Raw genomic sequence first — 12,518 nt, forward strand, 5'->3', positions numbered from 1 at the left:
ACACACACACATACACACAAATTTGTAAATTTACTTATTATCTTGTTATTGATATAATTAAAATAAGTCTCGTATAGAATTCATTTCTTGAATGTTGCAAATCATTAATTTTATTTCTTTATGTTAAAAGAAAAAAGATAGTATATATAACTGAAGATAGTAAATATATAATATTTCTATATTTATTTTAAAAGCACAAGTCTGTACATATTCCTGTCATATTATTTTTTAATTTATTATTCTGAAATCCAAAAATTTATCTAGATTTCTTATTTATTATAATATTTGTATAGGAACAAAATATTTAATAAAAAGTAACAGTACATCACATATCACATTTGATTTCACAAGATTTGTGAATAAAAAATACAATTAAAATTTATAAAAATAATTAGAATTTTTTTAATATTTTATAAATCAACTGAAATATATATAAATCTTACAATGATAAACATGTTTTAAATGCTGCTGATATTTGATCACGGTGCAAAAAATATTCAGCTCTAAACATTCTTGATTTGCCGCTAAAACTAGTTGTAAAAATAATTAATACATACAAAATGATGAGGTACAAAGAAGAAACATGAAGTTCATGTGACTATGTTTGAAAAACCTTAATGATACTGTCAAAAATATATGATTTACGATATCCTAGATCATATAATGTAACTCGTGATTTTATTTATACTTTGGCCCGAGTTACTCCAACAAAATTGGAATTAACTATGTCAATCGCCGAGACAATGATGATTAAAATATTAATATACAGTTATATTACATAGAAAAAAATTTTTCAATTATTTCTTCGATTGGTTGTGGCCGTCTTTTAGGATCAATTGTTGGTTCTTTTGATTCCAAGTGTTTATCTCTTAACATTTTCCAATTATTTAATATTGTTGCATATTCTATAATTTTGTCATATTCATTTAATTTTGTGTAAACATTTAAAAGTCCGTGATAATCATATTCTAGACCACTATAACTTTTACCGAATAATTTCAAACCTAGTATGAAAATTTAATTAAAACAATGATATATAAGTTTAAAAAAAATATTATATACATACTAATTCCAATACTCCTGTAATAAAGCCTTTCAGCATCTCTATATCGGTTCATGTGGTAATTATATAACGAAGCTAAGTGTCCTATACTCAAACCAACTTCATGATCATCTGGTCCTAATAACTCCTCCTTAATATGTATAGCTTTTAGATGCATTGCTTCAGCTTCCTAAAATTATTGATGAAATATAATAATCATGTTCTAAATTTTTAATCAATATATTTACGCGAAATATGTACCTTACATTTCCTCATGCTCTGATACACACGTCCTAAATTTCCATAATGTTTTGCTGTTTGTACATTTCTTTCACCAAATGCTTCTTTTGCTGATTGCAAAGCAGATAAATGAAGGCATTCAGCTTTAAATAGTAGATTTTGTTTCGATAATGGCGATGATGTACTATCTAACGCTATTTCTTCGAGAATTAATGCATTTATTCTTTTTGCACTTGCTAACAATAAATGATCCCCATGTAAAAGGTTTAGCATTATGTCTATTGCTTTCTCAATATGAACACTATTCATTTAAAGTGAAATAAAATTATATGATTTTAATAAATTTTTAAAAATAATAAATTATAATAATTTACCTTGCTTCTGGAAATTCACCAGATCTATATTCATATACATAAAGAGCATAAGCTAAATCCTCATGTGCTAATGCAACATGTAAATTCATTTTACCAAATATTTCCATTCTAATTGCTAATGCATTCTACAACAAATAAGAAATATAATAAGATTAATAACATATAATTATAATGCACAAGTAATAATAACAAATAAATTAATAATTGTGAAAATTATAATAAAATAATAATCTTATTGATTTATATTACGAACGTACGAACCTTATAGAGATTTACACTGTTAATTATGTTATCAAAGTTTAACCAATAAAATCCATAATCTATAAGGACATTACTGTACACTGGATGATCAATACCAAATACTTCTTTAGCAAGATATACAGCTTGTCTGATTAATAGACCAGCTCTCTGAAATTCGCGTTTTAATACACAAGATTTTGCTGCCTGCCTTAAAACATCAACAGTGATGCGTGCAGATAACGTAGGTTTCAGCTGTTTTAATGCTTCTATACTCCATCTAAACAATTGTGAAATTAGTGAAATTGAAAAAAATAACAAATTTTGTAGAAGTAAGATATAGTGCATACCTATAAGCTTCGTCATATTCGCTTTTCATATAAAAAAGTATACTAAATTCAGTATATATAGCAGCATAATTATAATCATTATACCCTGCCTTTTTCAATCTTTCTATTAATTCTACAGCAAGTTGATGAGTTTTTGCTGCTTGTAAAAATTCACAATATGCAGCTTGTACATGTAAAAGTCTAAATTTTTAAATGCTTATTATAAAATATAAATCAATCTTGAAAAACACACTAAATATAAATAAAATATATCTTACTTTCTGCAACATTCTAATGTTCTACACCAATTCTGAGGTATAGAATTATTTGCAAAACATAATTGTTTGCATGCTAATAACACCTGTTCACTTTTTGCGTACCAACCAGCATCACTGAAAAATCCACCAATTCTTAGACCTAAATTTATTAAATTTTCTTCAGCAGCTAGATTTTCACTAACATCAAGATAGCATAATGTATAAGTGATGCTTAATTCTTCTTCTACTCGTACTCCATGATCTATGAGACTCTGAAAAATCAAAAAAAAAATAAATAAATGTATACAAAAAAATTTTATATATTTATATCTTATTTGTATTTTTAACAAATATAAGTAATTACTTGAAAACTCTGTAACAAATGTACACGGCGGCTAGTAACTGTTAACATTTTAGAAAAAATCTCTAGATTGCTGAAGTCAATTCCCAATAAACATAATCTTTTTTCTTTATACAACTGTAAAAATGAAATATTTAATGGATTATTTTTGTTGTTGTTGCATTATTATATTGATTTATAATGTAAATTATATAATAATCACATTTTAAAAAATTTATTATATATTTAATTAGAAAGTATTAGCTATTAAATTATAAATATTTAATTACATAAGTTATAAAAATGTTGCAGTTTCTTTAAGGTAATTAATAAAAAATTTAAAAAATAAAAAAAACAAATAAATTGATTTTTACGCACTTGTCAAAATATAATTTCGCATAACTCATACGAGATCATGTTCATCACGGAATAAATATATAAAATTTATTAAAAAAAAATTGATTTGTTATTGTGAAAATTTATGCATGAGCAAAGTATTTTTTATATTTAACAAATCGTATCACTATTTTATGAATCATTATATTGCATTGTAAATATATGCAAAATAAAAAAGTAAAATATAATAAATATAGGTTAAACATATGATATATATCATTTTATAACCCCGTTTTATTGAATCATTTAAATTTATTTACTGTTATTTCATAAATTAAATCTAATTCTATATAATCTTATCGATGTACATAATGTCAAAATACATTTTTGTCAAATAAGTATAACTGTCACAATACAGTGTTATGATACTTTGAATGTTTTGATTGAACATGCGATATTATTTTATGAATGTGCGAAACAAAAAATTAAATTCATGAAAATAAATCGTTCATTTTGCAATAATCTTGATAATAGAAAAAATTTTGATTAAGTTAAAAAAAAAAAATATATTTATTACTGTGTAAAAAAGCGTTCTAATCGACAACATAATTTGACATTTACCTGATAGTAAACATCGAACAATACATCATTCGGTAAATCGGGAAGATACTTCCTCAAATTTAGAAACTTGTTTGCTATCGCTAATACACTCAATTGGTAAAGAGTTTTTGGGGAAAACACCGGTGGATTACGTGTTTCGGCCATTTTCCTAGAGGCCTTCGATAATCACGAACGCGCACACAGCCGTAATAATTGCTGTCACGTCTTTGTGCGCATATGCTGCCGCGATGCTCCGCCATCCAACCACCAGCGACAACCCCCACTTAGAACGATAGTAAAATAATATATGTGTCTAGCGCACCAGATATAAGCAAAATACTTTTTTCTTTTACATTTGTTGTTATAATAATTATACAAACAATAATTATACAAACGACAGAAATTATATTTTTGCAATAATTGTTATTGAATAATAAAATATTGAATTTAAAAATTAATATATTTTTCAAAATATATTAGCTCATATTAATTATAAGATCATATATCAAATCAATATTATAAGTCGATTTTTTATAATATTAAATATATATAGAATGATACCTGTTAATAGAAAAGGAACACGATGAATTTCAAAATTGAATTTTGAAAAACTGATTAAAGACATGGATTAAATATCTATATCGAAAAAGCGACAGTAGATATACATAGTTCAGAAAAAAGAGAGTCGATATTGTTGTGATCGTGAAAGAGGCTGATTAATGGCGCCAGCATTGGGCCATGTCTTCTTTGGCCCAGAATTCCTTTTCCGAAAATACGACCAGCGGAAAAAACGTCTAAGGTGATTTAATGTTATCGACATTTTTTACACGATATAAAGTGATTAAAAACAATAATCTGCGTGCATAAGTGAAAGGAAATTGGTACGCATACTGCTACCAATTGTGAAAGTTTGAATGTCAAATCGTATGCTTTTGATCGCATTATAAATCGGATGTCCCGCATTGAACGATTGTGTCAATGTGGTGAACAAACGAATCTGAGTATCAATTGAATTTTTTACTTTGTTTTCTACAACTTTGTATATTTAGATCATATTTGCATACTGAGAAATATGTAATTATAACCTTGCATTATCAAACACTTATATGCCTATCTCATTATCGATAATTAGAGTTTTATTGCAATGATAACAATTACCTGCCAATAAAGTTGCTTTATGTACGTGTTATCACGTATTTAAACATATTATTCATTTCTAATACATGTCACTTATATATATGTATGTAGTTTATACATATACGTAATTTATTTTAAAAATACATATGTTTATTATTCATTAAAGCATTATACTTCCAAAATGTATATTTTGAAGAGATATTATATTTCAAAAGAAAAAAAAATATTAAAACTTTTAACATAGATAAAATTTGATATCAAATTTAAAACAATCTAATAATTCTAAAGAAAAAATCTAATTATTCGGTATTATTGAAAAAAATCTTTATTATATAATTTTACATTATTTTACGTTTTTATTTTAGGGGTACGTTCGATGGTGCACAAAGTGCACAGGATGGAGGAGGAATGCTCTCAAGAGAATAAAAAAGTTGAGACAACGATGCAGACTACGGTCGCAGTAGCGAATACCTCATCAGATGACGTTTGTAACGCACGGGCACGTGTATCTTGCCAAGAAGAGTTTACATGTTCTTTGTATATCTCGCGTGCTGTCGGGCCACAAGGTCAAGTGCAAGGAATACAAAGTGGCAAGTTGCTACTTATTTAAAAAATTTTCCGCTTATATATGTTATTTCATATTATACATATATATACACACACACACACACATTTGCAAAATGCAAATGATTTTTTTAATTATTTCATATTTTTTTCTTTTTTGAAGCGATAACTTTCTTGAATTATACAATCGATATTTGGTTATCAGTATATTGATAGGAAAATTTTTTTTTTTTGTTATATTTGAGAAATGTTCTTTTTTTCAATACAAATTGTTTTAAAACAATAGTTTCCCTACTTTTCCTTGATATCTTGAACTTGTTAGACTTGACGAATAAGTTATGCCAGGTGGCGAGCTGCTACGTTCTAATCTAGAAGAGGTAATCCGCGCATCCGACCCCTTAGCAGCCTGGCACGTGTCTGAAACACCTTGTGGTTTGATTGCGGCATTTACTTGCGAAGCTGATGCAGAAAAATTGTTGCAACGTGGCGATTTGGCACGTGTTTTCGAAGGACCTGTACAAGTATTTATTATCCTATCCATTCCAATTCCTTATTTGTAACTTATATATATATATATATATATATATATATATGTCGTAAAATATGTACCGATTTAAATTCAAAACATATAAAATAAACGTGTTAAATACTATTTAATTTTATTAATAATTTACCTTGAAATTTGATTTGTTATTCAATTTTGTTATTATATTTTTTGCAAAATAAAAAACTCTCGAATTCAAAAGTAAATCATATATAACATCATTGCCCACATAATCGCTGCTTCACAACCGTAATCGCCGTTTTCCTTTCGCTTTCTCTTATGCAAGAAAATGAGATAACAAAACTTGCACAACATGAATCATTAAATCTTCGTGTTTAAAGAATTTGATCATGAAGATTTTATTTATGCATTTATTTATAATTATTTTCTATTTTTATATATTTTTATATATAAATGAAATTTAATTTTTTTAAATTTATTTCCTTCAAATTAGGTGGCTCGATTTTCAGCGAAAGATTCTCGTTATAGACAAGCGGTTCTTCTTCGCGATGTACCCTGGGCTATTCCTTTACAGGATATCAATTCTGCATTAATGAAACAAGGAATTGCAACAGGAAGTGTTGAACGTTGGCGACAATATATACGCGTTGAGGTAATAATTCAAAGTTAACAAAACAATGATAAGGAGAGAAAAAAAAAAAGATTTTTGCTAAAAAAAAAAAACTCGTAATTTTAATCGCTGATATCGTATGATAATTTGATTAATTTAATATTATATTGTTATAATAATCTACGAATGATTTATATATAATTTTGTTATATTCATATTTAATTTTACGATCCCAATAATTTTTTGTTATATATAAATATTTATAATATGTTATATATATTATATATATTATATAATGTTATATACAAATATATTATATAAATATTTTTAATAGAAAATTAATAGAATTTAATAGAAAATTATTATTGAGATTGATGATAATTACTTAAAATATTCTTGTTAGGTATTAGATGCTGGACATTACGAACTCTTATTGCGTCAAGGACTGGACTTTTTCGGTGCTGCTCGATTCAGTGCCATCCCAGAGCGTTGGTGGCGCGGAGGAACCGGAAGTACTGGTGGACCGTTGCAGGCAGGACCAGGAATAGTTAGCAACTTTCTCGAAGCATCTAATTTTCAAACAGGGGACGGTGTTCTCCAGTGTTATCGTTGCCAGGGATTCTGGCATATGGCTGCCAACTGTAGACACTTGCCACGTTGCGTTCGATGTGGAGAACCACATAGTGTTGAGTTTTGTCCCAGACCTCGAAACAATCCTATTTGCTGTCATTGTTCCGGTCCTCATCATGCTGGTAAGCATTTCTTTATATCTTAAATTAAACTTCACAATTATTTTATTAAAAATAAAATTGTTAGAATTGTTTAATTATGCAAAACGTAGGATCATATAGCAATATAAATAATTCATAGTATAATTCAAGTTTACGAACAAAACTTATTTGAAATTACTTGAAAATATTTTAAAGTTAAATAATGTTGAAAAAGTAGAAAAGTATTAGTAGACCAAATTTGACACTAAATATTTTTTTTTTTTTCTTATTGAATCATCTTTTATTTTAATTTTGACAATTTGTACATAGACTTACGATATTTGTCATTAACTTTATACACATTATTAAATTGATAAGTTCATTAATGTAATTATTTTGATTTTAAATATATTTGTATGTTGCCATATTCCAGGCTACCGACAATGTCCGGTTCGACAACAACTTTCGAACGCTACGCCTATTAGTATCACACTAAGCACTACTCGGATTGGAAACCAATATCCCATGAATGCAGCCTCCAAGACGAACGCGTCCGCTCACGAGCAACAGCCCTTGAAGTCAAGTCAATCTTAACGAAATATTACTGCACGTCGACGTATCGACTGTCCATATATTGACTTCAAGATCTTGTAAATTGCTCGCGTTTATCACTGCTTATTGGTATATTACGATCAGTTATACGGTCAGTTATAAATTTTAAAAAAACAAAGAAATTAATGGAGAAACGATGAACAAAACTATTTCTTTATTTTTTATATGTAATTTAAACGAGTTTTTATAAATTTTAATCGTTATATTATTATACTCGTTAAATAACTGAAATTAAAGATAATACATGTATATAAAAGTAACATTTTAATTATTTTCAATATTCGAATGCAAATCATGTAAATTTTTGAGATTATCAGAAACATAATGTAAAAATTAACCATATATGTACACACTAACCAGACGATTTTCTACTTTTCGTCCTACTTTCTTCGTCCTAGTCTTTCTGAATCTGGGTTCCCCCTCCTTCAAGTAAATTCGTGCATATTGTTGGACGATACTTTGTAACTGATAAAAGAATGAAAATGGAGGGGTCTGAACAGGTATACTTGCGAATTCTCTAGATCGATAGATCACGGTAGAGGGACGCCAGTTAATTCCCGCCAGATACTCGTTCCATCGGCGCAGTTTAAAGTTGTTTCTTCGAGGGATATTCAGAAATTTGTCGAGTATTGTAGAAATTCTGAATCGATCGAGACTATTGGCATTAACGTTCAATTTCTTAATATTACTGCGTGCATTGTAAATGTTCCGTTTGCAATCAACTGTTTGCAGCTAAATATTAAATCTTTATAGGTGAGAAATTTTAATAATAACGTATAGAGTGTTGTTACTTTTTATCAAGAGTGTGATCAATATGTGAATCGGAGCACAAGAATGAAGAGAAAAGAAAAAACTCAGGTATCACTTTTCACATATATTGTATAAAATAATATAGCCAAACGAATGTATAATATGTTATATGCTTTATTAATTTAAATACGAGTGATTATATATATTTAATTTTTTAATATTAGAGTTTTGTTAAGATTGAATTAATAATTATATCAGAAGATATGCACAAAAGTAAATTAAATTTTTGCTTTTATGTAGGAATTTATATAAAACGCTATATTTTGTTTGAATGTTATGTAACCTATATTTAAATATTCCATTGTATTTATTCCTTTTTCTTGTATTTTTTCTTCTTCAGTAAACATGATTTAACAATTAAATATTTCTATGAGATGATAAAAAATAATTATAATTTTTCATTTTTTTTGTTTCTTAATATTCAGTTGCGAAAACTTTTATATTGCAGCTTTATATTTTATAAAAATTTAACTATTTTTACATTAGCTACGATTGAACAGAAAAAAATTCTTAAAAAAAGCGAATGTTTAAATAAGCGATTAAATTAAATTCATAGAAATTTATTTCTTATTCAGAATTCAAGGCGATAAGAATTGATTCCATTCGTAACAAAGGCACTGATCAAATCTGCAATGCAACGCATGTTTCACTTGTATTAATTTAATTTCTGTTTTCTTAATCTATCTGTGATCTAACGATTTTCAGCATGATAAGTTCGAGAATGTGATTAATATGAACATATAAGCAAGATAATATTCGTAGTGCAATACGATTTAAATCATGAGCTCTACAGGATGGATATTGTTCTTGATTGCGGCGATCATCTCTAACAGTATTCAGCAACCGATCTTCTTCAAAAACACTTTCAAAGGATTGAATGGTATTTCGAAGGCCGATACGTTAGACAGAAATGAGATCAGAGCTGTTTATTATCATGATCAGACCGTGGCAGTGGTTGATCTTGGCATTAATAACAATGAATTGCATAATTGCAATTTGATCGAAGTATAGTAAGTACTTTGGATTAGATTGAAATCAATATTTATGCATAAATTAAAAAAATGCATCGGTATTTATAGCGAGCAAGATGAAGCCAATGAAGTTTTGAGGAATTTGTCATCCATAGTAATTCCTCAGCTGGTATCTTTCTCACAAATGACGAAACTTATACAACAATGCGAATTATTGGACAAGATGCAGCACGAAAAGTTGTCTACAACGACATCAAACAGTGTAAATAAAGATAATTATGGAATGAGTAATGTTTTGTCTCTTCTCTCAGGTATCTTACCAGGTTCGTGATTATTGCAGATTTTCTTGTTATATTTATAATTTTATCTATATTTTGATATAAATTTTGATGATTTCATAGGTACAAAATGGTGTGGTGCCGGGGACATAGCCGAGAATTATCATGATTTGGGTCAAGAAGTTCAAATTGATAGGTCAATATATGTCAAAATAGATTTAAAATTACTAGAAAATTATATTTAATTAATGTACGGTTTTCAATATGTTTAATTTTTTCAGATGTTGTCGCAGTCATGATCTTTGTCCTGTAAAAATTCGAGGTCAACAAACACGATATAATCTTACAAACTATTCCGTATATACCAAGTATGAAAATATTATAAAAATATTACTTATCTTATTCTTAGAGAGATTGTTTGTGATTAATGGTAATGGAAATAAACTTTTTACCTTTCTAGGTCACATTGTGTATGTGATGAAGCGCTATATCGTTGTTTGAAAGCCACGACACATCCGACGGCACATATTATGGGTCGTATATACTTTAATATAATAAAAATACCTTGTATTGAGGATGTACCAGAGAAAAATACTTCCATAGAGTTAGAACGACAATTTATTCCTGTTAAGATGAATTATTGAAACAAATGAAAGATCGTTATATATTATCAATAATTTAATATTTTTATACAATATAAAGTATAAAATCAGGAAGAAAGACTTATTATTTATAATTATTATTAATATTATATATATGTAAATATTATATATCTTACACAAGTTAATCATTTAACTAATAGAGTTTGCATTTATTGATATTGTTGAATTGTATGTAAGACTGTTTGCTTCAAAACTGATTCAGAAATAACTTCTTGTATAATTTTTTTTATATCAACAGAATTGTGATTATAAAGATTACCTAAAAATTGTTTTTACAAAATATTTAATTTTTCATTTAAATTTGTTATATCAAACAATTAATTTTATAACAATAACATATTTATTATTATTACCTATTAGCCATAATGTTTCTTTCCTAATATGCATATACTGACATAAAAGCAATTTATTTAATAATGTTTTTAAATTTGATAGTGAATATTTTGAATTTTCCAATAGAAACTTTGCGAATTCTCCAGATGTTTCTTGTACGGTATTAGCTAATATTCTTATACATGCTGTGATCTATAAAAAAAAAAGAACTTTAGTATTATATATAGTATATAATATTTATATATACTTATATATACAATGTTTATATAATATAAACATATATTATCATTGAAACAAATACATACCTCTATTATTGATGTGATATTGTTTATGCTATTTTCATATAAATAATCAATTATCAAAGGGATTGCAGAATATAAATATATGTGACATGATATTTCTGAAGATAATAATGCAAGTAACCAAATAAAATATGAATCTTCAAATGGAAAATTTCTCTTTATAGTAGCATTGATAAGTTCAATAATTTCTTCTTTTCTAAAAATATTCATACAATTAATGGAATATTTTAAAATATATTTTAAAAATTAAATGAAAAAAATAATAAATAATAAAAATAGTCATTACAAGATGTATTGAAAACCAATATGTACATAATGCATAGCAGTATAGGCTACTGAAGACACAATTACATTATCACAATTGTACATCAAGGATATAATATATTTCAAACAATCTTGGGCATGAAGAATTTCAAATGCTTTATTACTTCCTGAAATTAAATTTCCTATTGTCCATATACATATTTCCTAATGAGAAAAAATATATTATTTCAAATATTTTTACATCATAATTGTAATATAATCTTTAACTTTTTAGCTTACCAATAAAGAATAATTTAAAGTATCTAATTTTGTAATAAGATATGGTCCAATACTTTTCGTTAATGAAGTACATGCTTTAGCATTTCCAAGTGCTATATTACAAGAACAACTAATAGCACATAATTGTAAAACAGGATCATTACCAGAGAAATCACGTACCAGTGCAAATAAGATGTTATCCACTTTTAAAAACGAATTAACATTTTCTTCACTCTAATAAAAAATAAAAAAAATATTATATCATTAGTATATTTATTATTTATAATGCATTTGAATTATTACCTGAATAAGGGCATTTTGAAGCTCTTTGTACTCTTCAATAGATAATGCTTTTTTTTTAAGAGCTTTTGCTTTTTCAATTACAAACTCTGTTGTAAAAGATGAATTCGTTGTAATATTTCCTAAAGCCACACGACTTTTATTTACTGTTTTCATACGATTTTCCTTTCTTTCTATATGAATCAATTCTCTCAATCCTTCCCTAATAACCTCTACAGCATTTTCTTTTATTGGTTCTTCTATTTCCATTTTATTTTTATTATTAAAATAATTATACAAAATTATACAAAATTAAATTATATAAATTACTTTGTAGAACAAAAATTTTAATGATATACTTTTTGCACGATATTTATAAAACATTGGTCTTTAAATGCAACCAATCAGGAAATATTAATCAGCTGATTAAAATTGAAATAGATAAAAAATTAACAAAATACATTAATT

The 12,518-nt window shown here is 26.7% G+C and overlaps 4 protein-coding genes across 7 annotated transcripts; 2 read left to right on the top strand and 2 right to left on the bottom strand.

Annotated features, from left to right (window-relative positions):
- Positions 1–168: 168 nt before the first annotated feature.
- Positions 169–4,014, bottom strand: LOC102670644 (amyloid protein-binding protein 2). Its single transcript, XM_006621569.2, has 9 exons — positions 3,777–4,014; positions 2,844–2,957; positions 2,501–2,751; positions 2,244–2,423; positions 1,918–2,173; positions 1,657–1,781; positions 1,304–1,583; positions 1,067–1,232; positions 169–1,004 (listed from the first exon to the last, which is right to left on the bottom strand). Exons 1-9 carry the CDS (start codon positions 3,918–3,920, stop codon positions 775–777), a joined length of 1,746 nt encoding a protein of 581 aa, XP_006621632.1. The 5' UTR covers positions 3,921–4,014; the 3' UTR covers positions 169–774.
- A 260-nt stretch (positions 4,015–4,274) lies between these two features.
- LOC102681874 lies at positions 4,275–8,592 on the top strand. Of its 2 annotated transcripts, none has more exons than XM_031513247.1 (6): positions 4,275–4,829; positions 5,258–5,482; positions 5,802–5,977; positions 6,455–6,613; positions 6,975–7,323; positions 7,715–8,592. In XM_031513247.1, the coding sequence occupies exons 2-6, from the start codon at positions 5,269–5,271 to the stop codon at positions 7,873–7,875; spliced, it is 1,059 nt and encodes a 352-aa protein (XP_031369107.1). In that variant the 5' UTR covers positions 4,275–4,829; positions 5,258–5,268; the 3' UTR covers positions 7,876–8,592. The 2 variants fall into 2 exon arrangements, with proteins under 2 accessions (XP_031369107.1, XP_006621630.1); XM_006621567.2 differs by having other exon boundaries at positions 4,284–4,554; positions 7,715–8,032.
- Positions 8,593–9,247: 655 nt separating this feature from the next.
- On the bottom strand, positions 9,248–12,499 carry LOC102681255. Of its 2 annotated transcripts, XR_004151306.1 has the most exons (9): positions 12,075–12,499; positions 11,793–12,005; positions 11,536–11,717; positions 11,253–11,445; positions 10,968–11,139; positions 10,731–10,873; positions 10,405–10,576; positions 9,995–10,259; positions 9,248–9,916 (listed from the first exon to the last, which is right to left on the bottom strand). XR_004151306.1 is itself a non-coding variant. In XM_006621563.2 (6 exons), exons 1-6 carry the CDS (start codon positions 12,318–12,320, stop codon positions 10,764–10,766), a joined length of 1,116 nt encoding a protein of 371 aa, XP_006621626.1. In that variant the 5' UTR covers positions 12,321–12,499; the 3' UTR covers positions 10,730–10,763. The 2 variants fall into 2 exon arrangements, 1 of the variants encoding a protein (XP_006621626.1); XM_006621563.2 differs by lacking the exons at positions 9,248–9,916; positions 9,995–10,259; positions 10,405–10,576 and having other exon boundaries at positions 10,730–10,873.
- LOC102681472 lies at positions 9,405–10,845 on the top strand. 2 transcript variants are annotated; one of them, XM_031513249.1, is made up of 6 exons: positions 9,405–9,713; positions 9,783–9,997; positions 10,076–10,148; positions 10,234–10,320; positions 10,413–10,578; positions 10,736–10,845. In XM_031513249.1, exons 1-6 carry the CDS (start codon positions 9,484–9,486, stop codon positions 10,745–10,747), a joined length of 783 nt encoding a protein of 260 aa, XP_031369109.1. In that variant the 5' UTR covers positions 9,405–9,483; the 3' UTR covers positions 10,748–10,845. The 2 variants fall into 2 exon arrangements, with proteins under 2 accessions (XP_031369109.1, XP_031369108.1); XM_031513248.1 differs by lacking the exon at positions 10,736–10,845 and having other exon boundaries at positions 10,413–10,622.
- Positions 12,500–12,518: the final 19 nt, after the last annotated feature.

This window comes from Apis dorsata, unplaced genomic scaffold, assembly GCF_000469605.1.
Source record: "Apis dorsata unplaced genomic scaffold, Apis dorsata 1.3 scaffold_631, whole genome shotgun sequence".
NCBI classification, from domain to species: domain Eukaryota; kingdom Metazoa; phylum Arthropoda; class Insecta; order Hymenoptera; family Apidae; genus Apis; species Apis dorsata.